The 27,726-nt window shown below is 50.6% G+C and overlaps 1 protein-coding gene across 1 annotated transcript in view; it reads right to left on the minus strand.

Moving 5' to 3' along the window:
* Positions 1-26,112, minus strand: part of PIK3C2B (phosphatidylinositol-4-phosphate 3-kinase catalytic subunit type 2 beta) — a gene marked incomplete at its 3' end in the record, with an annotated part of 59,467 nt that extends 33,355 nt beyond the window's left edge. Inside the window, exons 1-5 of the mRNA XM_082833742.1 lie at positions 26,037-26,112; positions 4,930-5,950; positions 1,648-1,748; positions 906-1,060; positions 571-691 (exon numbers count right to left, since the gene is read on the minus strand). Of these exons, the coding sequence (XP_082689868.1) occupies positions 571-691; positions 906-1,060; positions 1,648-1,748; positions 4,930-5,862 (1,310 nt within the window). The 5' untranslated portion in view covers positions 5,863-5,950; positions 26,037-26,112. The remainder of the gene's footprint in view (positions 1-570; positions 692-905; positions 1,061-1,647; positions 1,749-4,929; positions 5,951-26,036) is intronic.
* Between the last annotated feature and the right edge of the window lie 1,614 nt (positions 26,113-27,726).

The following is a 27,726-nucleotide window of genomic DNA, read 5'->3' on the forward strand; positions in this document are numbered from 1 at the left end:
GGGCAGTGGAAAGGGGATTGCTGCCACTGGATGCAGAGGAGCTGGAGGCGAGCCTTTGGTAAGGAGCACAACAGCTGCACATGCCAGTGGGGGAAAGGCTTGTCGGCAGGGGAAGGGGGAGGAGAGAGCAACTGGGATTTTTACCGCTAGTTCCACAGGGCGCTTCTGCCCAGTCCTCCTCCAGCCCTTGGCCATAAAGACCCCACACATAATCTAGGGCGGGAGAAGCTACCCCACACAGTTCTCCCGCCCCCACACACACATCCCTCCACACGCAGAAGTCTGCAAGCAGATACGACTTAGTCTTTGTCTAATCCCAGTTCCAAGCTCTTTCCACAGCAGATTTGGCCCAGGAAGCCAGCCAACCCCGCTGGAAGACCGAGCTCCTGGGGGAAGTATGACGTGGCTGACAGTATGCCCAGAAAGCAGGAGTCCTTACTGTGGGATTGGCAGGGAGCTGCCAGCCCCAGGCCTCGAGCCCAGCACCACCCCGGTGAAGCCCCCTCAGAAGCCTACTACCTAGAAGGCAGGTGCCACTTCCTGCCCGCTTGTCCCCACCAGTGCACTCACTTCTGCAGGAATTCCTCCAGCCCACAGGGCTTTAGCACGAAGTCACCCACATCGACACCCCTCAGTTCATCATGGGTATAGCACAGGGTCTGGTAGATGAGCAAGTCTACAGTGGAGGAACCTGCAAGGGGAGAGGCAGGGGAAGCAATGAGGGGGGCACTGGGGCAGGCGGGGTTCATCCCGATCCCGTCCCCCAGAGCCATCAACAACCAGATAAAGCAGGCAAACACACAGTTTGGGGTTGGGAATCGACGGCAAAAGACCCCACACAGTCAAAACACCGTCACCCCTGCCCCACCTTTAGGGATGCTCACACCGACTCCCCACTAACTTACAGTTGCAGGTAAAAGTGAGCGGCTCCCGCAGGCTGTCACACAACACGGTCACCTTCAGGTTAACCTCATCCCCGAGGTGCTCTGGGCTTGGGGTGACAGTGCTCCAGACATACCCAGTGAGGGAGTAGTCTTGGACATCAGAGCCAGATCGGAGGCTGTGCAGGAAGAGAGGGAGAAGGACCGTCGCTGTGCCTTCAGAGAGAATGGTCAACAAGAGGCCTGCTGGGACCTCCCGTCCTGAGGCCCAAGGACCCCTCCATCCCCACTCAGCCCGTGGGTCTGTGGGCCAGGATGGGGGCAGTGGGGAAGCAGCTGGGGGAAACCCTGTTCTTGATACATCTGTTACAGTTGCAAAATGTTTCCCAAGCTGAGTTGAACATTAAGGATAGTTTTAAAACCACACAGCTTTCCACGGAAAAATTTTCCACTTTCTTTCTCTTTTAGCCCCAGATAAGATTACACTCTTATCTCCATCTGGGGTGTGTTTGTTCCTAAAGGCAGCTGAGCCTGAAGTGATTGGAACAATTTGACTGTTAGATCGAGGTTTCCTGAATTTTGTCCAAAGTGTGAAACTTCTAAGATTCCAAAAAGCCTGCAAATACCGGTTGCAGGAAGCATCCCATAGTTGTAAATTGAGATGTATTAAATATGGCTCTTCTTCCTCCCTAGAAAGTTCTGAAAGGGGTGACTCTCCTCCCCAGCGCCCACAACCCTCCCCAACCCCCCAGTCTTTAACTCTTACATATCCAGCATGTGGCAGAATGCAGCAACTTCCTCATCTCTCTCCTCTGAGACCTCAAACAACTCATGGCCATTGGCGATGGCGTGGGGCCGGGAGCCCACCTTTAAGAGAAGAGCAACTTACTCAGTGCCTTTTCCCTCATGCCATCCCCTTCCCGCAGGCTCCTAGGCCTAAACTCTTAAACTCTAGGTGTAAAGACTTTCCAGTGAAAGGGGCATAAAAAAACATGTGGGAAATCCAGGAATATATTTATCTGCCGTCCTGGCAGACCAAGAGCCAAGGTGAAAGAGTGCTTGATGCCTTAGCTGAGTCTGGAAGCCTGGGTGGGATGGACATGAGTGTGGCCGAACCTCCTTCCCGAGAGGCCAGTGTCTAATAAGCTCAACCCTGCAGGTCAGGTGGTTCCCGGCACGCTGGGCCGTGGGGCTGGCTTTCTGGGGGATGCTCCCAGAGGCGTGGAGGGGAGCTGAGCAGACAGCTGTTGTTCCCCGTCCCACCACTGAGGCCAGAGCAAGGGGTTGCCCAAACCGTCCCCAGGGAAGCTGAGCCCTGGGCAAAGCTCCAACATCCACAGTAAGCCCCAGGGACCCAACTCAGAGAGAGACCGAGAGACCGTGAATGGAGGCAATGACTCAGACACATGTGCGTTCCCAGTAAGCACTACTTGAGGAAGAGAGCGTCAAAGCAGCTTTCTGGGCAGGAAAGAACCGGGAAGAAGGCTTAGCTCCTCCTGGCTCTCAAGTCTTCTGGTCCCCAAGAGCTGGAATGTCAGGAAGCCTTCCTGGGCCCCACTTCCTATCCAAGAACATGTGTGTGCTGGTGGGGTTCTCACAGACAAGACCTCAAACTGTCTCCCACCACAGAGCTGTTTTCAGTCACCCATGAGGAGTTCTAAAGCAGCCCTCGAACAAGGCCTGCAGCACAGCTGCAGGGAGGAGCTGGTGCGTGGCAGGTTTCGGCCTGCCTGCCCAGAGCCACCAGGGAGGCCACTGCAAGGGAATGAGGTGACAGCTCTGACAGAGCGCCGGCCTGCATCCGGTAAAGGCGGATACTTCCGGGGAGCCAGTGTGCACACACGCAACGCCTCACCTCTCAGCCTCCCCCTGGCTATTCTCCTGTCCTCCCCGCCCCCTCGGGGCAGATGGCAGCAACTGAGCTCCTCATTTGAATATCCAGATTGTTTCCTCTGAGTGACCCTCTCTCATTGGCCTTGCTCCCCTGGGTGAGCATGGAGCGGGTGCAGAGAAGGGAGGGTAGCCGTGGGGGCAGTTGGCATGGGAGGCCCTGGCTCTGCCAAGTTCATGCCTGTGTCCCAGTCAAAACAATAGTACCACTGTCAGCAACTAACCCACAAAAGTGAGAGCGATAGAGAGAGCAACAGAGACAGACAGAGACAGAGAGACAGCAAGAGGAGGGGAAGGCAAGGAGGGTGGAGAACAGAGTGGTGGCTGAAGGCCACTTTCATGCCTTTCAGTACCACTCACTGGCTCCATAAGAAAACAAAAGCCACTTACGTTTGCCCTGCTGGCAGGCCCTGATGGCATCGCCCGATGCTGGCTGGGGGGATCTGCAGGGCAGAGGCTGGCAGCAGGGGTACCAGGCTGGCATTTGGAGCCAACCATTTCCTTAGCTGGCTCCACAGGCCTGGGATAAGGTGGGTCCCTCCGGCTGGAAGCCCGGTGAAGGCGGGGCGGTGGTATGGGTTGAGAGCCCGAGGGGCCGCCCCTCCCAGTGGGATGAGCCCCCGCACCAAGCTGGGGTGGGGAAGACCAAGGCCGCATTTCCCCCTAAGAACTGGCAAGGGCTTTTTGCTTTGCCCTAGCTTCTTCAAGGAGACTCTGGACCAAGCTCCCTCCCAGAACTCTGATAACACACAGGGGATGGGGGAAGGGCGAGGGAGTGGGGGGGAAGCAGGAGAGCGAGCCACAGAGGTGACCACCTACCAGGGTGGCCTGCCGCTGCGCAAGCAGGCCCAGCTGTGCAGAACAGAATCTCCCTGTCCCTATAAATAGCAGGAACAGCCCCACCTCTCAGAGCAAGTCCTTTAAAAAGCCCTGCGCTCTAGAGCTGTGACTTAACCCAGGAGCTGCCTCTGCTCTGGGCGACTCTCCTAGCCGAAGCACAGGAAGGAAGGACCACGTGGCTTTTCCAGAGTTGTGAAGGATCCCAACTGCTGGGACACAAGGTGGGAAAGCCCCAGGGTCCCTTAGACAATGGATAAGGAGGAAACAGGGAGGGAATGAGGTGGAAAGCTGTCAGGACAGAACTCATCAGCCACAGGGGTGCCTCTTGACTCCCCTGGGGTCAGGGTTTCCAAGTGCAAAACACAAAGCAGGCTTCAGGTCCCGCCCATGGAGATGTTGCTGACACTTTTTAAACCAGAAAAAGATCAAAGCTGCCCTGGAACCTACGCCATGCTTCTGTGCAGAGAGTTTTCTATTTTATACTATATACCGATAAAAGTGAAATAATTACTGTCATACTGCACACTTTTTTCTTAACATTTTCACCGTGAAAAGAGACGGATGATGGGGAGGATTGCACAACGGTGGGAATGTACTTAATGCCACTGAACTGTATACTTACAGTTGGTTAAGATAGTAAATTTTATGGTATGTATATTTTATCACAATGAGAGAGATGTGTGGGGGCACACACACGAGGACAGGGAGGAGAGAGACAGAGGGGGAGAGACAAAGGGAGGGAGAGAGACAGAGGGAGTGACGCAGAGAGAGCCAGCGAGCTAGCGAGTGAGAACAATGGAGCTTTGGGGTGAGACAGAGCAGGGCTAGCCACTGTGGATCATTAGGCAGGGTTGCTGAGGGGACTGGACCAGGGTCTGGGACTTAGTGAGCACTAAACATCGGTTAGTATCATGACGGAACCTCATCACCACGCAGCATTTTTGGCAGAGCAGAAAGTCAGAAAGCAGAAGGAACCCACCCCAGTGCACAAGGCCATTCGGCCATGCCGTCAACAGTGTATCCCCTCACCCCAGTTCTGTCCTTATATCACGAAGTGGGTATTCCAAAACGCCTGCCCCCAGAAGGACCATTTGGCCAAGATACACAAAACTAGCCCTGAAAAGGAGCCTTCTCTATTAGTGTCCCTCTTCCCTCCCCCACCACGGCCCGGGGGCCCAATGTCAGAAGCAGAGGGCAGGAGAGGACTGAAGGGGTGAGTGTGGAGCAGATTGTGGTTTGGACAGCAAAGAAGAAAGGGGGATTCTATTTCTGAATGACAAGGGGAAAGGGGACAGAAGAAACATAATCAGGTCCTCACCGGAGCTGCAGAAATCTGGAGGTTCTTGCCAGATGTCCCATTTTTCCGGTTGGCGTAGCGGGAGGTGTAGGTGCGGGGGGGCACCTGAGGGGGCATGGTCTTGCTCCGGGCCACAGGTTTTCCAGGAGTGTCCTTGCCAAAGTTCAGGAGTCCCCGGCCCTCCTTCCAGCCCCTGGTGGCGTCCCGCAGCATCTCTGCATCATAGGTTGACTTCAAGTTGAGCCGTGTAATGGCATCATTGATACCGTCGTAGTCCATGGACCCCAGTAGGCGCCCTGGACCCCCACCTCCCAGCTCCTCTTCCTCTTCTAGGAGCTGATGCCCCAGCAGTTTGCCTGGAGGTTGTTCGACCAAAGAAAAAGTGTTGATGTCATTGGGCCGGGAGATCTTGGAGGATGAGGGGGACCCCTTTCTGGGAGGCAGGGGAGGAGTGTCCCAGATACAGACTCGGGGAGGCAGAGGAGGTGGGGACAGTTTCTTCAAAGAGTCGTCTGTGTCTCCCAGTCCTGAGGACAAAGAGAGCCCCCCATCTGAACCATCAAAAATGTAGAGATAGTCTCCGGCCAGGGAGGCTTTGGGCCAGGGATCTGGGCCAGGCTGGGAGCCCTGGGAGGTAGAGTGGTTGGGCAGCCCTTCCTGTGGGGAGAGCGAGTTGTAATTGAGGGTAGGGTCAGAGCCAGAGAGACCACGTAAGAGCTTGAGGTCCTTCCGCCTTCCCGCTGGCTTGCTGTAGAAGTCTAGGACAGGCTCATCCCAGCTGATGAGAGAGGGGTCTGTGCTCTGCTTGGCTCTGCTTTCCTCCTTGTCGTGCCGAAGCCGGGACAGAGCATCATACTCCATCTGCAGGGCTTCGGCCATGGCCAGCTCTTTGCGGCTGATGCCCACAGACTCCAGTGACTTCCAGTGATCCCCACTGCCCTGAGTCGAAGACATGGTGAGGATGGGGGACAGAGGAAACAAGGAAGTCTTCTACTTCCTGGCAATGTCAGTTCTGCAGGGTTGTGGCATGGTGTCTGGGCCCCTGCAAGTGAGGAGGAAAAATAGCAATCATTCGGTCACAAAAAGAGGCGCGTCAATAATCTGACTGGGTGGCATCATCTGGGCCACTGCCTGTTTCTTGAGTGCCTACAACAGATGGAGAGGAACAGAAAGATGGAGAAAAAAAGAGACACCAAGACAACTTTATTTATCTGTTACATCCATCTACCCTTCCATTCATCTATACATGTTTCCACTTCTGGTCCCTAAATCCCATCCTCATCTCGCTCACAGGTACCCCGAAGAAAGAAGGAGGCACCTTGTATCAGCTAAGAGGAAAAGATGGAGACAAGGGCTCTTCAGTCAATTTAAAGAGGACGGCTCTCCGACGTGGATGGACCTAGAGATTATCATACTAAGCGAAGTAAGTCAGACAGAGAAAGACAAATACCATATGATATCACTTATATGTGGAATCTAAAATATGACACAAAGGAACATATCTATTAAACAGAAACAGACTCACAGACATAGAAAACAGACTTGTGGTTGCCAAGGGGGGCGCGGGTCGGGGGAGGTTTGGGAGTATGGGATTAGCAGATGCAAACTATTATATATAGGATGAATAAACAACAAGGTCCTACTGTTATAGCACAGGGAACTATCATCAGTATCCTGTGATTAACCATAAGGAAAAAAAATATGAAAAGGAATATATATATGTATACCTGAGTCACTTTGCTGTATAGCAGAAATTAACACATTGTAAATCAACTATACCTCAATAAAAAATTTTTTTTAATAAAATAAATAAAGAGGACAGCTCTCACACACTGCTGGTGGGGAACCTTAAATGGTACAACCACTTTGGGAAATAGGCAGCTTCTTGAAAAGGTAAGCATCCACCTACCATATGACTCAACTATCCCACTCCTAATTACTTACCCAAGAAAAATGAAAGTATATGTCCACACAAAGACTTGTATATGAATATCCACGGCAGTCTTATTTGTAACATCAAAAAACTGGAGACACGATTCACTTTGTTATAAAGCAGAAACTAACACACCATTGTAAAGCAATTATACTCCAATAAAGATGTAAAAAAACAAAACAAACAAAACTGGAGACAACCTAATGTCCATCAGCAGGTGAATGGATTAAAAAAAATATGATACGTCCACACAACTGAATACTACTCAGCAACAAAATGGAATTAATTATTGACATATGCAATAACATGGATGAATGTCAAAATAACTATGTTGAGTAAAAGAAGTCAGAGTATGAGTGTGTAGGATTCCATTTATATAAAATTCTGGAAAATGAAAACTAATCTACAGTGACAGGAAGCCGATCGGTGGCTCTCTGGGAAGGGGTGGAAAGAGGGTTACAAAGGAGCACAAGGACACTTTGGGGACGAGGAAAATGTTCACTGTCTTGATTGTGGTTTCACGGGTATATACATATGTCAAAATTTATCAAGTTGCACACTTTACATATGTACAGTTTATTATATGTCAACTATACCTCAATAAAGCTATAAATGAAAAGTACAACAAAGCCCTATGAAACAGCTACTCTGACTGCACTAAGATCCTCCCAAAATGCACCGATATGAGTCAATAAAACAAAGTCTGCCAACAGGTGAGACCCGGGCACCTGATGGAGTACAGGTGTGCCGAAATACTGATTTCCCTCAGCCCTTAGGAAGCCAGACAGGCAGAGAACACCCGCCACCTGCCAGCCGGCTGCCTCTGGCCACGAGCAGCCCCTTCATTCACTCCAGTGTTGGTACCCTTTTCCTTTAGAAGCCGTGACTGAAGGCACGGTTGCAACGACAAGGCGAGCTGGCCCAGTGGTTCTCAACCCTGGCTGCACATTCGAAACCCTGGGGGAATTTTTTAAAAGTACTGAAGCCCAGGTACTCTCAAGAGATTCTGATTTAATTGGTCTGCAGTAGGGCAGTGGTATTTTTTTAAACTCCCCAGGAGATTCTATTCTGTAGCTGAAGCTGAGAACCATGGACCTGTGTGTGTATGTGTTTCAGATTAGGTTGGGGCAGGCGATTGTTTAGTAAGTGGTTTCTGACCCTTCTCACCAGCAGCTGCGAAGTTCACGATTGCATAAAATTATCAAAAATCCTTCATTTTATTGTACTGTTACCCAGCAGGTAACAAACATGTGAAGCACGTCCTTCCTCATGACTAGAAAATTGAAAGCATCAATAGGGAAAAAGTTCAGACAGATTCGTGGGTGGTAAGTTCCATCAGACCCCAAAGGAGTTAGGACAAGAGTATCCCTCAACCTGAGGTGCCCCTCCAGGATCCTGGGGCACCCATCAGGCACAGGCTGGCTCAGTGAGTCTTAGGAAGTATTTTCCCCAAAATGGAATAGCCCAAGCCCAGCTTCAGGGCATAAGAAAGCTGCTCTCTGCTGATTTCTCTGCCTGTTGAGTTTCTCCACGCTTCAACAGCTCCTTATAGATCACTTTTTATCCACAGAGGGTAAGAGGGAGTCTTGCTATTTAAAATTCAAAGGAATTGGATGCGCAGATGAAGATACCCAGAACTTGGCTGCCCAGAGTTGGGAAACTGGGCCCAGGAAAAGGAGGGCCTAGTGCTTTCGATGGGAGACACAAGATAAATGCTCAAAGGTGAACTGAGATTAAGCCTTTTAATCCAGAGAACAACTGTATTTTCAGCCCCAAGCTGGGACAAGCAGAGTAGTAACACTGGCCTTAGCCAGGCACCACTGTGAAGAGAAAAACCGAGGCCATTGGAAATAATCTCTCTCGCTTTCCTGCCTCTCTTCCCTACTAACTTAACCACACTTGCATTTGGCCTCCCTTCCTTTTTTCCTTTTTTATTTATTTTATTTATTTTTTGGCTGCGCTGGGTCTTCATTGCCGTGCGCGCTTTCTCTAGTTGCGGCGACCGGGGGCTACTCTTCGTTGCAGTGCGCGGGCTTCTCATTGCAGTGGCTTCTCTTGTTGTGGAGCACAGGCTCTAGGCGCGCGGGCTTCAGTAGTTGTGACGCATGGGCTCAGTAGTTGTGGCTCGTGGGCTCTAGAGCGCAGGCTCAGTAGTTGTGGCACATGGGCTTAGTTGCTCCGCGGCATGTGGGATCTTCCCGGATCAGGGCTCGAACCCGTGTCCCCTATATTGGTGGGTGGATTCTTAACCACTGTGCCCCCAGGGAACTTCCTGGCCTCCCCTTCTTCCTTTTGGTCTCAGGGAAAGCAGGTCCCCGCTTCCCACTGAGGTAGAAGCCTCCAGAGCCTCCAGGGCGCTTGCCCCCCACACTGGATCTCCTCTAGGCTGATGCTCCACCAACCTCCCTTCCCTCTCCTGTACTTTCACCTCTTCTCCTTAACTGGGTCTCTCTCTTCAGCACATAAACATGATCAAGCTTCTTCTAGCCTTAAAAAGAAAAAGAAGAAGGAACAAAAACCAGAACCCTACACCCTAAGCACCTTCTCTTGCCTTTCTGTCCTTCAGCTCATACCCTCCCTGTTCTTCCTTCCCTTCCCAGTCAAGCTTCACAGAAGACACACGATGTTTCTCAATTCTCCCTTATTTACTCTTCAACTCACTGTAATCTGACTTCTGCCCCCAACATTACACTAAAATGCCCCAACAACAATGCCCAGGCCACCCAGAAATGCCTGGGCAGACAGGCATTTCTATCTGCCCAGACGTTGCTGCTGCACTTGGCTCTCAGACCATTCCCTTCTTCCTTACATCCTCCACCCCCTGGCTTCCATGACACTACTCTCTCATGTTCTCCACCTCTGTCATTGTCCTCCTCTTCCTTTGTCCACCCCTGAAATATTGGTGTTGGCTCAGGACTCTATTCTCAGCCTCTGTTAATGTGACAACCCCACTGGGCAGTCTCATCTGTTCTCCCACTCACATCACGTGCGTGTTGATGATTCCAAATGTGTGTCTCCCCCATCAAGGTGATATGCCCACCCATGTCTCAAACCCCAGATGTCCAAAACTGAACTATCACCTTCTTATTTCCTTCCCACAACCTTCTCCTCCTTCCTGGTTCCCCATCTGGGTGAAAGGCACTATCCAGTTACCCAAGCTAGGAACCCGACGGTCATCCTGGATTCCTCCTTCCTTTTCACCCTATATCCAATCACCAAGCCTGCCAACTTTTCCTCTTAATACTTCCCAAATCTAGTCCTTCCTTCTATGCTAACTGCTGCTGCCCTAATTAAACCCGTATTTTCTCCCACTTGGGCTATTACAATAGCCTTCAAACAGTCCTTCCTCCTCCTAATCTTTCCTTCTCTAAAGCTTGCTCCCCAGAGCAGTCAGAGGGCTCTTTCTAAAGTGTAAATCTGATCATCTCACTCTGCTTAAACCCCTTCAAAGGCTCTCTATTTGATTCCTTTACAAGGCCTTTATCACCAGCCCCCATCTCCCTCTCATCTCCAACCATTCAGAACCACGCATTTGATACCTCCGTGATTTCGTGCAGTACCTTCCTGCTCCAGGGCACGCCCTTCCCAACTGCCAACGCTCTTTGCCTATGTGATTCTAACTGCTCAGACTTTGCTCTGACATCAAGTTCTTCAAGAAGCCCTCTCTGAACCTCCAGATTCAACAATGTGCCCCACCTTCACGCTCCCAATAGCAACCTGTATATACCTCAAATATCATCTTGAAACATTTTATTCAAAATTAAATGTGTATGGGGCTTCCCTGGTGGTGCAGTGGTTGAGAGTCCGCCTGCCGATGCAGGGGACACGGATTCGTGTCCCGGTCCGGGAAGATCCCACATGCCGCGGAGCGGCTGGGCCTGTGAGCCATGGCCGCTGAGCCTGCGCGTCCGCAGCCTGTGCTCCACAATGGGAGAGGCCACAACAGTGAGAGGCCCACGTACCGAAAAAATAAAATAAAATAAAGTGTATGAATCTGTCATCTCCCACCAAGATCCTCAAGTTCCAAAATCACCTCATTTCCACTGAGGAAAATGTACTTCAACTGGGATATAAGGGTAGAGCTTTCTGGTGGTAAGAATTCTCAGACATAGAGATGTGTGATCAGGATGCAGGTGGGGTCCTTCCCTGGGGATCCTTCAAAAGTAGGACGGGGTTTCAACTAACAGGACCAGGTTTGGCATCTGTAAATGCAGGTGGGTAGATAGACAAGACCCCCACAGAAAGTGCCTTCCAGCCCTGGGATTCTTTGATTCTGACCTATTGATTCCCTTCAGTCACATTTCTCAGAGGACGCCAACGTTAGCCCTGGGAGGAAAGAGAAGAAAGGCCTGAGGGGGAATTCCCTGGTGGTCCAGTGGTTAGGACTCCGCACTTTCACTGCTGAGGGCCCGGGTTCAATCCCTGATGTAGGAACTAAGATCCCACAAGCCACACGGCGCGGCTGAGGGGAAAAAAAAAAAAAAAGACCCGAGGGAGATCCAGCAGGCCCAGCTCCTAAGGCTCTTCCCAGACTGGAATTCAAACACGGAAAGCTGAGCCACCCCTCTCTAACCACCGGCCCCCTGGCTCCCCGCCAGGACACCACCAGACTGTCTGTCAGCTGTGCAGAGGAGGCCCAGCCCATCTTGCACCCGGGGCTATACCGGCAGCTGCACCTTCCGAAAAGTGCAGTGCTCTGCTCGCTCTGATGCTGAGGGATCCATGGTGAGGAGGCAGGACAAGCAGCATCCCCCGCAAGGCCAGAACACCAGGACCGGGAGAGCCCGCCCTAAGGTAGGGTGAAGGTTCAGGGCAGCAGCCAGGCACAGGGGAAATGCAGAGAGGGAAAGAGGAAAGGCAGGAGCAACCAGTCCCAACCACCTGCAGCTAAAGGGAGCCGGCTTCCGCCCGGAATTTCATCTTCCAGGAGGGGTGGGGATAAACAAAGTATTTTAGGAATCAGAGCCTCGTGTTTCTTGCCTCCCCCATTCTCTTCCCCAGTTCAGCTCCCTCCCTGCCAGGCTCTGCTGGGTTGACAAATTCTCTATTGCCTGAGTCCTCAAGGGTTACTAGGGATTCTGTAAGAAAGCAAATATCCATGTAGGTCCCAGGGAAGAGTTGGAGTGGACGAGGGCCTGGGGTCTTTGCTACTCTGCAGCTCATCCGGGAAGAGAAGGCTGGGGCCAGTACCGCTCTGTTGCACAACTCCACGGAGCACCCACACACTGTACTCTACGTGAATGACACCTTCTACCACAACAAAGAGAACGGTGCCTGCTGGAGTCGTGCACCTTGGTGGCCCTAGCTGTGTTCTCTTCTAGTATCCATCTCTCAGAAAGTAGATGGAAGCCATCTGAAAGACCATTTTCAGCCAGATTCCTTTCACCACCTGCATGCACTAATTGTTAACATTTCCCCACATTTGAGCACACTTTCTCCTTCTCTGCTTAACATTTTCAAACATTAAGATGCAAACACTTCACTTCTAAATACTTCAGCCTGAATCTCTACAAAACTAGGACATTCTCTGATGTAAACACAATGCCAGTTAGCATACCAGCTAAATTTAACGTTGACAATACATTAAATTGTAATTGTTATTATTTAACAATAATATTATCTAATATAGGGTCCACATTTGAATGGTTGTAATTATCATCTGGAAAGTTCTTCAAACATACAAATTCCTGGCCCCTCTCCTGGAGGGTTTGATTCAGTGGGGTGAGTCCCTGGACTCTGAACATTTCAAAGCCCCTCAGGCAATTCAGATGTGCAGCAAAGTTTGACACCAAAGACTAGGGTTTCAGAACTACCAGGAAGACAGGACGGAACTGGGGAAAGGAACCCCAAAGAGCACCAGGCAGTCAGCTGGTAAAGGAAGAGGGCATGCTTATGGCCAAGCAGGTCGGTGCCAGGGTCTAGGCGGCACCAAACTCAGCCCACACAGCTGCCAACAGATGGCTGGAGGTCACAGGGGGAGGAAGGGGGTCAGGGCAGAGCCACACAATGGCTCAGAGTCAGAGCATGGAGAGAAAGGAGAGGGCACTCCCTCAAGTGAGTTGGCTCTGTTCCATGCCTGTGCCAGAGAGGGAGGGGCCCCAGGGTCCAGCAATGGCACCAGCTGTGGGTGGAGAGGGCTTCCTGTTGTCTTGCTGGACGGCACCGTATGAGAACTACCCTGCTCGGGACAGACTAACGGGTCTCGGTCATCTCCCCAAATCCTGAGCCACAGAGCTGGATTCTAATGGGCGGTGAGTACCAGCTACATGCCAGGTACCATGCTAGACCCAGAAGTATTCAGATGACCATGGCACAATTCCAGGAAGCTTACAGTCTAACAAAGGTGACAGATGTATCATAAATAATTCAATCTCCCCTTTCGGGCACAAAGCAGGGAACCTTGCACGTCCTGACCCATCTTCACTGAGCAGGGGAAATGGAGAGCTATGGAGAAAGGTGGTGAAAAATATGGAGGGTCTCAAGCCCCCAGCCTGTTAGTAGTTTTTACTAAGGGAAGATGACTCAGTTCTAGGACTGCCCTAGGAAGAGACCTTCAGTACCTCCTCTCAGGACAGAATGGTTCAAGGGGTTAAGGACTTAATCCCTTTGGATCCCAGAGCTTTCTCTTCTGAGAGGACCCTGCCCCTATCTACCCCCAGCACCCACACTTACCCAGACCCCAAATCCCACTGGTTTTGCAGCCAGGTACCCATCCCCCACCCCTCACTCCGCACTCTGCTGCCCAGCTCCACCTCTCCCCTCCCACAGCCCCAGCTCCAACAGGGAAGTCAGCATGCCCTGTGCCAGGAATACGACTCCTCCAGCAGGAAGGTATAACAATAAGTCAAGTAGGTCAGCTCCCTGCCTCAAACAGATGTGCAGCTGATCCCTGCTTCCGTATTGAGAACCTACAGGTTTTATACAGCTCTACAAGCTTCTTTGATGTCAGGCCCATCACTGAGTCACACTCACCAACAAAGTCTTTCTCTTGTTTAACTATGTTCTCTCTGTGTGGTTCTCACTTAATCCAAATGTGAGGAGACTGACTATAACTGCTTGCATTTTCTTCCCACTCATACAGCCCCTCTCTAGCATCCTCTCCGCCAAATTAAAGCAGCCCCATGTGGTTCAGTTTTGCTACTGGAACTTACTTTCCATTTCTCTCTTTCCTGGGCCTACCCGGACTCTCCACCAATTGAAGCCAAAGTGGACACAAGAGTTAATAAAGGGCTACCTGGGTCCTAAGAGAGCAGAGGGACAGGAGGCTGTGTGACACAGTTACATCAGTTGGGTTTGCATTCAGAGTCCTGAGTCCTCGGTCCCAGTTCAGAAACCATTTGTGCAGCTGTTCTGTTCACACACACACACACACACGGAATCCCTGGAGATCACAGCTCCTAGCACACACCCTGTAGATTTTGGATCTGGGTACGAAGAGAGTCAGTGATGGAAGAGGTGAGGCAGCTCGTGGCTCCTCTCAAAACTTTCCTTCCTAGAGTTGGCGATTAAGATGGCAGGGACCAGGAACTGGCAATCAGCTGAATGGAACGTTTGGCAAAAAGGAAAGAAAGGTCTTGGCCAGGAACCATCCCAGGAGCCAGAACAGCCACATCTCCCCTCTGTCTGAGTCACACTTCCTGCTTTTTCCACCCCCTGCCCTCAGCCACCGCAGCCCCAAGTTCCAGGCCTTCTAGCTCAGATCGGCCGGGTTTCCTCCAAGGAGCACGGTGGTTAAGAATTACTCTTCCAGTTTCCTCGACCCTCCAGAGAAAGGTGGTGGACAGGACAGCAGAGGAAAAGAGGAGCTCCCAGGATGACCTTCCCTTAATAATCTTGGCCTCCAGCTGAGAGGACTCCTGAGGAAACTTCTTTACAGACAAACTTCACACCAGCCCACCCACATGAGAAAAACCACCTGTCATTTGCAAACAGCAACATCTAGGAAACCTTAGCCTCTCTGAAGGCCCTGTAGACTCCTGAAGCATAAAGGAAGCCCCTCTGGGAGGAGGATGTAAGGAAGTGGGTGGAGGAGGGCATGGGGACACGGCAGCCCTTCTCCGTGCCACTTGCTTGCTGCAAACCAAGGGCTCCTGCAAGGCTCGGACTGTCGCCTCTGTCACCTATAGCTGAATCTCCAGTCCAGCTTCCCCAGCTCATGCCCTTTGGAATCCACTTCTCCAGGATTCCTTCGTGGGCTGGGAAAACTCACTAGAGGAGGCCAGCCCATTAAGCAGAATCCAGAAAGCAGGTCACAGCTGTTCCTGTCCAGCCGGGGCACCAAAGCGAGGACCCAAAACGCCAGCAAGGCTCTGCTCTGCCTGGAGGACTCACCGGAGGGGAGAGATGAGAGGCAATGTCCTCCACCTCACGGCTCAGGTCCAGACTCCCCAGGTCCTCACAAGCTAGGTGGGGCTAACCCATCAGAGTCTGCAAGGAGGAAGGAGGCAGCCCTGAGCAGACTTCAAATTACAGCCCAGCCCCATGGCAAGGGGATGGGGATGTATCTCAGGGTAACTACAGAGGCATCAGACTAACCAGAGTCTACCGAAGAATGCCAGTGAGACCATCCTCCAAAAGAATGACATCTTTGCTGGGAATCAACACTCTGATCTTTAGGGAGTGTCTCCAATTCATTCAATTATAACAATTCTTTGGTTATTTTCTGGTAGCACCTTTCTTAGACATCTAAACGGTAATCTCTCTTCCCCATGACAGGGTCCTACTGTCTAGTAGAATGAGGCCCACAAAGGGTCAGTGACTTTGCCCTGTGTCTCACAGCAGAGCCACAGCAGAGTCGGGAAGGGCCCACAGAACCAATGTGGGGAGGCTACTTGGTGCTGGGCCTCAAAAACAACACTGGCCCCAGCCCTGCGCTCCATCCCATGAGTACACACTTGGCACTGAATGTGCCAGAGCCTGGGACGAGAAGGACCGAGGGACTTGGTCCCCAGAACAATTCTACAGAGTAGAGAAGGTGGGGCCAGCAGCCCCAGTGTAGTGGCACTGCCTGTGCCAGGGGGCAAGCACAGGCTGTGTGGGCAGCTGACAGCCACCTGCTTGGCTCGGAAGAGGGTAAACGGCAGTCGAGCAGAAAAAGACTGAGCCAGTCATCCATGGGAACCTCGGAGGAGCAAAGACCAGCCGCCACACCATGCCCAGGGCAAGCTCCTTCCTGCCCTCCTGGTAGGGAGGCTCTGCGCCACTGTCCACAAGCCCTGCCCACTGTCCCTCTGCCACCACAGTCCCTAAACTAGCAATCTTGACATGCTGTCTGATAATAGAGAATATCTGCAATCAGTGCTAACTCCCCAAATCGAGAAAATCCCTGATAGACTGCAGTCACTCCCAGGGACCCAGAGCCACAGTAATCACACAAACTGCACACCTTCCCGCACCCTCCGACTCACTCCCTCATTAGCTCCCTAAGGGCAGGAGAAGAAGCTGGCCTAGACATCACGAGGTGATAGCCTTAGCGCCACTGGCAAAGAAGCCTGAGAAAAGTAGACGGAAAGTTGGTTTTTTTTTTTAAGCAATGAAGTATTTTTTTTTCTTTAAGCTTTTAAGTTCAGACACCAAATCCTATTCTATCTATAAACTTAATAATTTTTTTCCCACAACTCACACACACACACTGTATTTTATTTTTACAAGAGATAAATAAACTGACACCAAGCATTGTAAATGGATGACCGCAACAAAGATTGCAATTACCAAACACGAAACACACTCATACTATGTCATAATATTGACATTCAGTCCAGGAATCCTCCACTGTAACAGCTCCTTTACTTTGCAGTGAAAATTGATTTGTATATTTTTTGCCTCTGAGTAGAGGAAAGTTGAACCAGAAGAAAAAGGAAAACAGGACCTCTAAGCTCCAGGGGCAGCTCTGGGCCTTCCCTGTCCACATTCCAGCATTCGGGGACAGGTTGGGCCAGTGAGGAGAGCACCGGGGAGGGAAATGCCAGGGAAGGAGACTCCAGACACAAGAGCCCAGGAGGGCCTTTGTCCAAAGGTCACCTGGCTTCTGGACAGCCTCAGGGACAGGTGTTATTTCCTAGGTCAGGGCAGAGTAGAGAAGCCCTGGGGTCCTCACAAACCAGGGTGGGAAAAGAAAAGGGTGTCAGCTCTCAAGTAGCCCCCTTCTTTCAGACCAGAAACACACACACACACACACACACACAAACAAAACACCACCAAACATCTGATACTAATTTACACAGGGGTGTTAGAGGCCAAAGTGTTAGTCCCTCCCAGGGACGTTTGCATTTAAAAAGCAGAGTCTGAGGAGAGGGGTGCTCAACCTAAGGGAATCTGGAAGTGGTAAAGGAAATTTCTAGTGGCACTGGGAGAAACGACCCATTAAAAGGTAGGGGAGGGCTTCTCTGGTGGCGCAGTGGTTGAGAGTCCGCCTGCCGAGGCAGGGGACGTGGGTTCGTGCCCCGGTCTGGGAAGATCCCACATGCTGCGGAGCAGCTGGGCCCATGAGCCATGGCCGCTGAGCCTGCGCGTCCAGAGCCCATGCTCCGCAACGGGAGAGGTCACAACAGTGAGAGGCCCGCGTACTGCAAAAAAAAAAAAAAGGTAGGGGAGGTGAATCTCTGGCATAGGCCTTGCCTGTCCATGGCCTCCCCTGGTCCCAGTTCCTGAGCCCCAGGAATCTCTTGCCCCTCTCCAGGACACAAGTCCCCCCAAGCGCTACCCACCAGGCAGCTTGTCCCTTTAAGTCACTGACCCCCTCCCCATACTTGGCCTTGGCTGCTGTTAGCCTGGCCTCACCCAGCAGCCATGAAGTTCCACTCCACTCTTCCTGGTAGCAGCCCGGAAGGATGTCCTGCTCCGGGTCAGCCAAGGACACTGAACCCTGGGGGAGACCACGGATTCTCTCTTACCAAGGTCAAAGGAGAAACCCCACTCAGGATGCAGGGCCCTAAGAGGGAACTGAGAAATGAGATCCTCTTTGAGATGGCCTCAGTGTCCAGAATCCCCAAGCCACAGGGAAAGGGATACTGAGATGGGGGGACTGGGAAGCAGGCAGTGACCCTGACAGTGCTAGATCACTGGGGATCCCAGCTAGGGCTCCCCTCAACCTGGTCACTCCCTAGACCTGTCATAGTGGTAGTTCCAGTGCCCTGGTCTAGACTCCCCAGTCCTGTTGCCCGTCCCGCCTGACTCTTAGGGCCTGAAAAGCCGTGGGTGCAGCTGGAGGCACTTTGCCCTTCCTCCTGCTTTCTCTCTCCTCTTTCCACCCCAACTCAAGATCCTCAGAAACCTTCCCTGGTCAACCCTTTCAAACCGTCCTTTCTTCTTTTACTCTCTCAGTGTCTCCCAAACACTCTGATGCTGCGTGGGTGACATGACTGATTAAAATGGGGGTGCCGGTGTCTGGGGCACAAGAGCAACACATTCGCCTTGGCTGGTGTTAAAACAACTGTTCTGCATCTCTGCACATGGAGGGGTTAAGAAGATTTATTTTCTAAATAGGAAGTGACCTAGCGGATGGGGGAGTAGACGAGGGGTCGTGTCAGTTTCTGTGTTGCCCTGTATACGCCCTAATGCCTTTCTCCCATTTCCTATGTCCCACTCGCACGGGAAGGTCCCAAGGGAGACAGAGCCCAACTCTATACCCAGCATGGGGACACTCAGCAGAAGAGTGGACTAGCTGCCCACCTGGCTCAGTGTAGCACGCTCACATCCCACCAGCCCCACCTTCATGGGGCCCTTGCCCATGTGACCCTCAGTCGGGGTCTACCAGGATAGCAATAGTCAGAGGCCATTCTCAGCAGGGATGAGCTGCATGCCTGCAGCTGGATGAGAGTAGCCAGAATATGACTGAAAGTGCAGGCATAACGGAACTAACCATCCTTAGCTACCTTGCTGAAATACCACTGCAATGTATGGAAACTCCATTACAAAGTCTGTCAAATTAGTACTACACGGATATGTCCACTGTCGTGCCTGGAGTCAGGGTATCACACTTTGTTTTGGTGAAAAGAAAGAGAAGGTGGGTTGGCGGGGGGGTGGGGGTGGGGGGCGTTCAGAGAGGGAGGCTAAGTGAATATGAGCATCACAGAAAGAGGAGGAAGGAAACAGACCTCCCCCACCCACCCCAGCACTTTGTGCCAGGTATTGTCTTGTTTAATCCTCATGACAATCCTTAACGGTGCATATTATTATCCTTATTTTATGAAAACAGAAAAGGAATTGAGTAATTTGCCCAAGGTCACACAAGTAGTAAAAGATACTGAGTCAAACTGTTGTAAATCATCTACACTTCAATAAGCAAATAAATAACATTTAAAATTAGAATAAATAAATAAAAGTTAAACTGAATCTTGTTTGAGGCCAAAATTGTTTGAGGTGAGGTCTTTTTCCCGTCCTGCCACGGAGACCCAGGCATACTGCATTTCATCAAATTTTCAAGCTGATATTGGTGACTATTCTGGTACACCCCCAAGCTCTCCCCAAACACCAACACACTGTGTCACTGTCTCAAGCCACTGAAAACATCAAGCAAATAAATAAATAAGCAATCAAGCAAACAAACCCTAAACACCAGACCCACAGTTTTGCAGATAAGAGAACCAAAGACCGCGGGGGAAAAATGACTTGCCTGAAGTCACACAGGTAGTCAGTGGCAGAAGTGGAACGGGAAGCAGGTCTCAGACCCCCACTCAAGTGCTCTTTCCAGACTGAACCACAACCTATCTTGTCCGTTCCCAAAATCCTCCAGGGAAGAAAGTCCCTCAGCCTTTCTGTTCTAACCTCTCTCAAATTGGTCCGTTCCTTTCCAAGATTCTGATTACTTTCATTAAGTGAAATAACCTATCGAAAGCACATCTTAAGCACCAAAAAATTATTATTCCTTTCTGTTACCTGACCATTAGAATAGCGTTCTAGCTAGCCTCTCTGCCTCCCCTGCCGACTCCTTGAGGTATCTGCACTCCAGTGCCAGGGAATCCTGCAGCACAGCTCTGATCATGTCATTCTTCCAATGAAAAACGTTGTCTCTCCCCTTCCTTATCAGGTACTCAAGACCTCCCACACTGAGTCCCAGCCCAGTCCCCTGCATGCCCCCCAAAACGCTGATGGTTATTAACCATTCTCCAGGGCCCCATGTTTTCCCACAAAACTTCACTCATGCTAGTGCCCTCTACAAATACCTGCTCTTACATTAGAGCCTTCTTCCATCTCCTACGACTGAAAGTGACTTTGCTCTCTTTCAGACATCTGTAACATTTTTAATGCATCCCACTGCATTTATATTGTTTTGTATTACCCCACTGGTGATTAGAATGAAAACAACCTATCCATGTAGGTACTTTATAGTTACAAAGCACTGTATAGATATAAGTCCATCAATTTTAAGAAAAAAATTACCTCCTATTTATCTTTGTCTTCCTCACGATGCTCAATACAATGTTTTACACATGGCACAGAGCTGTTAAATACTGTGTTCTGAGGGTGGTCTGACCAACCCAGAGAAGAGTTATCACTTCCCCGTTGTAGCATCAGAGATTCTGAAGCTGAATGAGGAAGGCAAAATTGTCATTGGTTTTTCCAGGTCGATACTCCATAGCATTTATTAGATTCTCAGAATTTAGAGACTCCCCAAATATTAAGCACTCCAGTCCTAGCTTCTATACTTTTATGAAATGTTGCCCAAGATTACACCAACTCTTGGGGCAGCCACAGGACAAGTGACTCATACTGAGCTTATAGAATTACCGTACTACGTAAAGAAACTCATCCGTTCACTTGCATTTTTGGAGTACAATGTGGGTACCTCAAGGTCAGGGGCCATACTGAACTCAAGTTTGTATCCCTAGGGTTTAGCACAAACCTGCTATTGGAAGATGATAAAATAATTGTGGCCACCACCATTTACTGAGTCCTTCCCATGTACCACGCACCGTTCCAGGTAGTTCGTTTTGTCTGGCCTCTTCACTGCGGTGCACCGAGGAGAGCGTCAGGTTCATCATGTACATTCAATGCATAACGGGTGACGGATGGATGAATAAAAGGTAAGATGCAAACTCCTTCAATGCCTCTGGCCAAATTAAACTACTTTCCCTCCACCTCTTTCACCACTCGCTTCATCCCCCATCCCACCCCAAGGCCTACTCATTGTTCAGATCTCAGCTAACATTTCACTTCTTCCAGGAGGTCTGACCACCCTAAATGCCCTGCTTACAAGTTCTCAAAGCACCCCATACTACCCCACCCCCTACATCCAGCCTACTCACTTGTCTATATTTCCAACCCAGCAATGTGTTCTGGAAGGCTGTGTGTCCTAGTCACTGAAAGCACCTGAAGTCATAAGTAAGCACTCAAAAGACATCTGTTGAATGAACGGATGAGCTCTTTTCAAACATTATCTGACAGACTTTCATTACTCTTGTGATCATTTCTTCCACAGACGACTTTAAGAAGAACACTTGCTGCTGTCACCTGGCTCTTGGGGAAGTCCCATCTCATGCAGAACTTGGGCCTCATTGACATTTTTTCCTCACAGGTCCCTCCAGTGTAGCACAGAAGGGACACAGGTTCTAGAGGTATCCTGACCTACACTCCAACTTAGGCTCTTCTTTCATTAGTTGTATAATCTTAGCCATGTTTCTTAATCTTGGTTTGAATCCAAACCTAAGCTTAACCTCAGTTCTCCCATCTGCAAATGGGGATGAGACAATTTCATTATCATCCATTTCCTCCATGGATTGCGGGGAGGCGGTGTGGAATTAAGATAAAATTTCAAAAGCTATGGGTAGACAGACACTCAGTGCTGGTGGCCATTCTTCTTTATCACATGCTCTTGCCTTTCTCGGTAGTTGAACTTTTCCTCAAGTGGCTCCTTTTTGCCTTCCTTGTTGGGACCATCTACAACAGCATAATCAAAATTGTACTTCAGAGAATTGCCAACCCTTTGGAACCACTCTATCTTTCAAAGTCTCTTGTCAGGGAACTGTATCCATCTTTTCTCTTAATAGAAAGAAAGGAAGGAAGGAAGGAAGGGAGGGAGGGAGGGAGGGAGGGAGGGAGAAAAGAAAGAAAGAAAGAAAAAGAAAGAGAGAGGGAGGGAGGGAGGGAGGAAGGAAGAAATCTGCCTTCTTGAATTCTAAAGTGGAAATCTGACATCCTGGTAAAAATATTTTGGGGAAAATATAGTTGCCTTCTCCTAGGTTCCCATAATATCCAATTTGCAAAAAATCTCTCCATTTTGGGTCAGAATTAAATGCGCTGTAATAGCGCTCCTAGTACTTTAACTTCTTTTACCCTTTGGAAGACACAACAGCATGGCAAGTCAGGAATGTGACAGACACTTTGCTTTCAGAAAAGTGGGGCTCTCAGAGATGTTTCAACAGTGGCAGGGCTCCATCATTACTCCTCTCTGGGTTCTAGGTTAATTTGGACCTGAGACGGGAAGAGCTCATATCTATTTCTTTGCCCTAGCAAAGCAAACTGTACTATTTCCTCAAAATGGAATCTCCTTGGCTCTCTAGTCTTTTCCCCTCACTCTGTGCCTTCTGGTTTGCTATCAAGGGTACCAAGTAGACTAAGATAGAAAGAGAGAAAAAACTTGGCAGGAGAGGTTGCCTCCATGCAAGCTTATTCCTGGTGGGTCTGGGGAACATGTGTGAACAGCTCTCATGCCTGGCACCCACCTCCACTGTGGGGAGGATACAGAAAGAGAAGCTAACCTGTAAGACAGGATCCACGGGCCAGAGACTTAGAAGGAGGCACAAAGCATCATGGGAATAACTGCCAAGGAGAAAAGAAACCACTGTCCAGGAGATTAGTCTTGCAGTGACTAGGGATGGCTAGGGTTAAGAGAGAAAGGTCCAGGAGGAAGGGAGTTGAACAATGTTTTCGAGAAAGAAGAGTGGCAGGTGTGAAAGTTAAGGAGGAAGGAAAAGAGTTTCCAAAGAGGCAAATGATTTTTGGCTTCTCTCTGAAACACTATGAAGCCTCTGCTAGGTAAGACTACACCTACTACAGGAAGTTCTCAAGAAGAGGAAGGATGAATTGCTGAAGATCCCTTGTCATAGATTCTGTATTCTGCCTTAGGGCTATTGGGAGCCCCTCTCCTCTTCCTTCTCCATACCTCAAGAGCCTCTGCCCCAACACGGGTGTCCTGTGTCCTTAATCTCTTTAACAAAATCAAGATTTGAGGACAGTGAATGCCATCACCTTGAGAGAAGAGAATTTCCCAACAATGATAGGGTCAACTGATAGGCCACTGATAGGTACATTCTAAAGTGCCAAAGGATAGGTCCTTTCATTAGTAGTAAAGTGATCTGTGGGGCAAGTAATCATGTGACCTTGGGAGAGTCATTTCTTTGCAGGAAAATGACTTTCCAATTTTAAAGCTATATGTGATCATAGGAAATGCAAGAATTAAGGAGGTACTATGCTGGACCTGCTATGCTGGGTGGAGGAAATTTGTCCTCCAGGGCCTCTGTTATCTAAGGTATGTCCCAGTCTGGTGACATTTCACAAGCATTCAAATCAAGGGATCCCGTATGAATGAATTCTGTAACTCTGCTTCCCCTCTTTGTTCTCCCAAGACCCAATATCTCCCTGAGAGTGGCACCCAGGTTGTGAGCACAGGGTCTGGAGTGGGATTGCCTGCTTTGAATCTCTTCTCTGTCATTTACTAGCTGGCTGACATCAGTAAGTGTCAGCTATTATATTATTTGCCAACTCAGTAGTACCCTGTCTATAGACAGTAGCCAACCTTTGGGGGTGTATGTCTCCCCCTGATTTCCTACAAATATCATTAAGCAGATTTCCCTTCTCTCCCAGTTCCCATTCTACCAACCCTTTAAAGAGAAATACCCAAAGAATAGTTACCTTGGCCTTGTCACATCACTCTTCCCTTAGTCAGAAAAGAAAGGTTCCGGAACATTCTCTATTTCATATCCCTTTCCTCCCACCCCTCCCCCCATCCCCACCAACTTTCCCTTCCTCATTATTGAGACTAAACTCATGATGAATAACCTACATTTGTATAGTACTCTGCAGTTTTCAGAGTGCTTTTGCATACATGATTTTATTCAATTCATGGTAAGCAGTGTATTTTATCCTTAAAACAATCCTATGAGCCAAGGGTATATTTTTCACCATTTTACAGATATGCAAACTGAGTCTTAGGTTCACAAGTTGTCCATGCTCACACAGCTAGGAAGCCAGGCCTCCTGACGCTGAACCCATCCACTGTTTTCTCTACTATTTCGCATTATCATGTCCAAGTTCACATCCTGGGAACAGGAGGAGCCCGAAGTTTATGGCCAGTTACAAACTCCTAAAGGGAACAGAGATCTCTCATTTTTATTCCTGCTGGCTAGCAGGGCTGTCCAGGCTGAATGACCATACACATGAGATGCCTGCAAAGGGCCAGGCCTAGCTGGGGTGGGGCCACCACAGAGAGACCAAAGGCCCACAAGGGTGTGGGGTATCTGCTAGAGCACCACTACATCATGGCCAAGGACACAGGTATTCCAGGACAATCCCAAAGGAGAGCCCCAGGGAAAAGCCTGAGGACCCAGATAAACTGAACCTTCCTCACCCCAGCACACCCTGTGGGCCTCCCTCACCAATGCTTCCAGGGAGAGGGAAATGGACAAGCTCCCTTCTGGCCAGGGCTGAGAGTCTGATCAGATTCAGACACACACACCCATGCACACTCAGCAGTAAATTCAGAGCCATGGAAATCAAACCTTGGCTCACCCAAAGGCCAAAGGAGAAGCAGCCACAGCTTCAGTCCAGGGTTCCGGCTCAGAGCCACCATCTCCTCAGATGCTGGCGGCCAGGCAGACCTATAAACTGTGCCTCGACTTAATTTTTCCATGGACACAACCCCAGATGGGACCGCCAGGCTCTGAAGAAGCTTCAGTTCTGAAGCATCATAACCTCTCTGTTCTGGGATCCAAAGCTAGAACTGGGGAGGGAGGAGTATTTGGGGATCAGGTTTGCCACGCCCTGGACCATTTCTCTTCCAATATCTTTCCAAGGCCTAGTGCAGCAATACAGTAAGTTTTCATTCAGCGGCAGATACAGGGTTGGAATTCAGTGCAAATTACTTACATCTGCTTGGCCACAACCCAGATAGTCAGGTAGTTTAGAGAGAGAAGGAGGGGCATGTTGGCCCACTTCTGGGATCCTGGATAGTTGTGTGCTAAGGAATCTGGGCCATGCTGGGTCCAGCCTGCACAGGGTACAAAATTCTCCAACACAATTGAGAAAAAACATCAGGGCAGCCGAGACAATAGAGATTCCACCCCAGGCACGACTGGTGGGACTGGGGCGGGGAAGCCACAAAGACCCCACAAGGGGTTGGAGATGGAGAGAAAGGTTGGTCTGAAGGGGTACGAGCAATGGCAGATTCTTCACACACGCCCCTCAGCCAACTAGGGTGTGTGCACTAACCTCATACATTTGGTAACCTCTTCCCACAAACCAGGAACCTGCCAAGCCCCTGGGCTTCCCACCCCACCCCACCCCATCCCAGCTTGGCAGCCTCCCTTGGGCTTCCTGCTGCTGCGATTGCTCCCCAACATCAAAGCCACCGATGTCGGAGCTGAAAACGAGAGACAAGTACAGGCCAGGAGAGCAGCGCCTCCCCCAAGGCTCCGGAACTCAGGCCTGGGGGCCCCTCTCCCTCTCCCAAGCTTTCTCCTTTTGCTGCAGTATCCTTATAAGGGAGAAGCCAATTCTACTATCCATCTGGCTAAAAAAAATGTATATATTTCCCAGGCTAGATGCTGACTTTCCACCCACTCTAAGAGAAAGCACCCCACCACCACCCTCACTCCAGGGCAGTTTTTGCTTTTTATTTCTCATTTTAAACAAACAAACAAATACCAAAACCACTGGCTGGTTCAGGTCGCCTTGCAGCAGCTGGGAGCCAGGAAGTGTGTTTAGAAGAAAAGGGGTGGGGAAGAGTGTGCCCTGGGTCCGAGACGCCCCGAAACCTCTGGAGCGGGCAGGCAGTGGGGGCTGGCAACCTGCTCGGCGCCAGGACTGGAGCTCCGTTCCCACCGCGTCTGCGTCCCGCCACCGGGAACCTTCGGTTCCTTCCATTGTTGCCCCTCGGCTGTTGCCATGTTGGAGGGAGAGCCCCTGACCTCCGCTCGCTCCACTCTGCGGGAAATCTGCAGACCCCGGGCCGGTGCTCCCGGATGGGTGCGCGTCTTACCTGTGCTCACTGCGGGTTTCCTGCAAAACCCGACGTGTCGTGTGCTCGGCGACCTGGGCTGCTGGCTCCACGGCTCCGGGCGGCTCCGGCACCCACGCGAGGCGGCCGCGCACCGCCTCCTCCCGGGCCGCTCCCCCTCCGGGCTGCACGCGGCGGGCGCCGGCCCCAGGGTTCCCGGGGCGGCAAAGAGGCAGGAGAGGTCGCGAGGACCAGCTCGCAGCGGCGGGGGGGCGGGGGCGGGGAGTCCTCTAGGCCGAGAGCGTGAGCGAGCCCGCAGAGTCAGGCAACCCCAGGTGAGACAATAGCGGGAGCAGCGGGCGAGAGGGGAGAAGCCATCTCCCGGAGACCTGGCGCACTGCACGGCGACGCGAGACTCGGCCAGACCCGGCGCGGACAGGCAGCCGCCAGCCGCGGCTCCAGCCCGCAGCGCCCACTGCGCCGCGAGCGGGAGGATGGGGCGGGTCCTGGAACCCTGACCTCCCTCCCTTCCCCCTCCCCTCCCCTCCCCTCCCGTCCCTTCCCCTCCCCTCCCCTCTCCTCTCCTCTCCTCTCCTCCTCTCCCTCCCTCCCTCCTTCCTCCCTCCTCTTCCAGTACGTGGGGGAAGAGAAAAGCGCTGGCGTCAAGTTGTGCTTCGGGAATCCAAGAGCCAAGATTTCCACTTCCCACTCGCGTGAGGGTTTTTGCAGATGGTCGTTACTTTTCCCTGCTGGGACCCCTTTGCTCTGTGTCAGATGAATGCCAAATCATTCTACTGGAAATGACAGAGTTTTGAGGTCCATTTATCGGTTTGCGGAATTTCCCCCCATCATTAAGATAGAGATGCCGGAAAGAACCCCTACCTTGAGGATGGAGGTGGCGGTGGGGGGAAGCTGTCTCGGCGCTTTGCACATTCAAACTCATTCGTTTTTCTATTCGCCGTAGTGGGTCTTCTGACCCGAGCCCCAGAAAATAGCAATCTACAACCTGAGGGGTGAGCGGCGGTAGTAGGTCCTTCAACCCAACTATCGCAGGGGAAAAAAATCTTTCATAGTGTGTTATATTTAAAATTTTGACTCAGTACCTTTGTTTGAGCAGTGGTCTCTAGAAGAATTTTCCTAAGGGCTCCACCCAAAGAAACAAATAATTGGCCAGATCCTCATTTGCATTTGGTTTGCATAATAACTATGATCTCTGATCTCAAAGTACGTTTTCCTCAAAACTTGAATCTTGTTCTCCCCCAGGGCCCTCCTTCTTTCTTTCTTGCCAGACTATGATCAACACCTGGTTCTCAGCCTCCCTCCCCTGCAGTCCCCTTCAGGTATCTAAGGCTCAAGACTCCCAGCCTCTGATCAGATACCCAGGACTCTGCAGCCAGGGTTCCCAGGGAAACATCTGCAAACCTGCCCCTTCTACAGCTTCTCTGCAAAGCTGCCCCTAGTAGCTTTTAAATATTTGTTAAAAGCTATTATTCCAGCCCGTTTTGGGTTCACTGGAGTTTTGTGGGTTTTTTTTTTTAAGGGTGTCGGAAAGGCCTTTTTAAAAAGATCAGGGGCCTTTTAAAATTTCCTCACTAATATGAGACTTCAACAAACCCAACACAAGTCTTAGATTCATAGACTTATAGAATTGGAAGAGACTCCAGAGCTCAAAGGAGGATAAATATTTGTTGGGAAGGGAATTTGAATAACCAGAGGAAGTCCTATGTAGGGG

Source organism: Leucopleurus acutus, assembly GCF_964270905.1.
Source record: "Leucopleurus acutus genome assembly, chromosome: 2".
NCBI classification, from domain to species: Eukaryota; Metazoa; Chordata; class Mammalia; order Artiodactyla; family Delphinidae; genus Leucopleurus; species Leucopleurus acutus.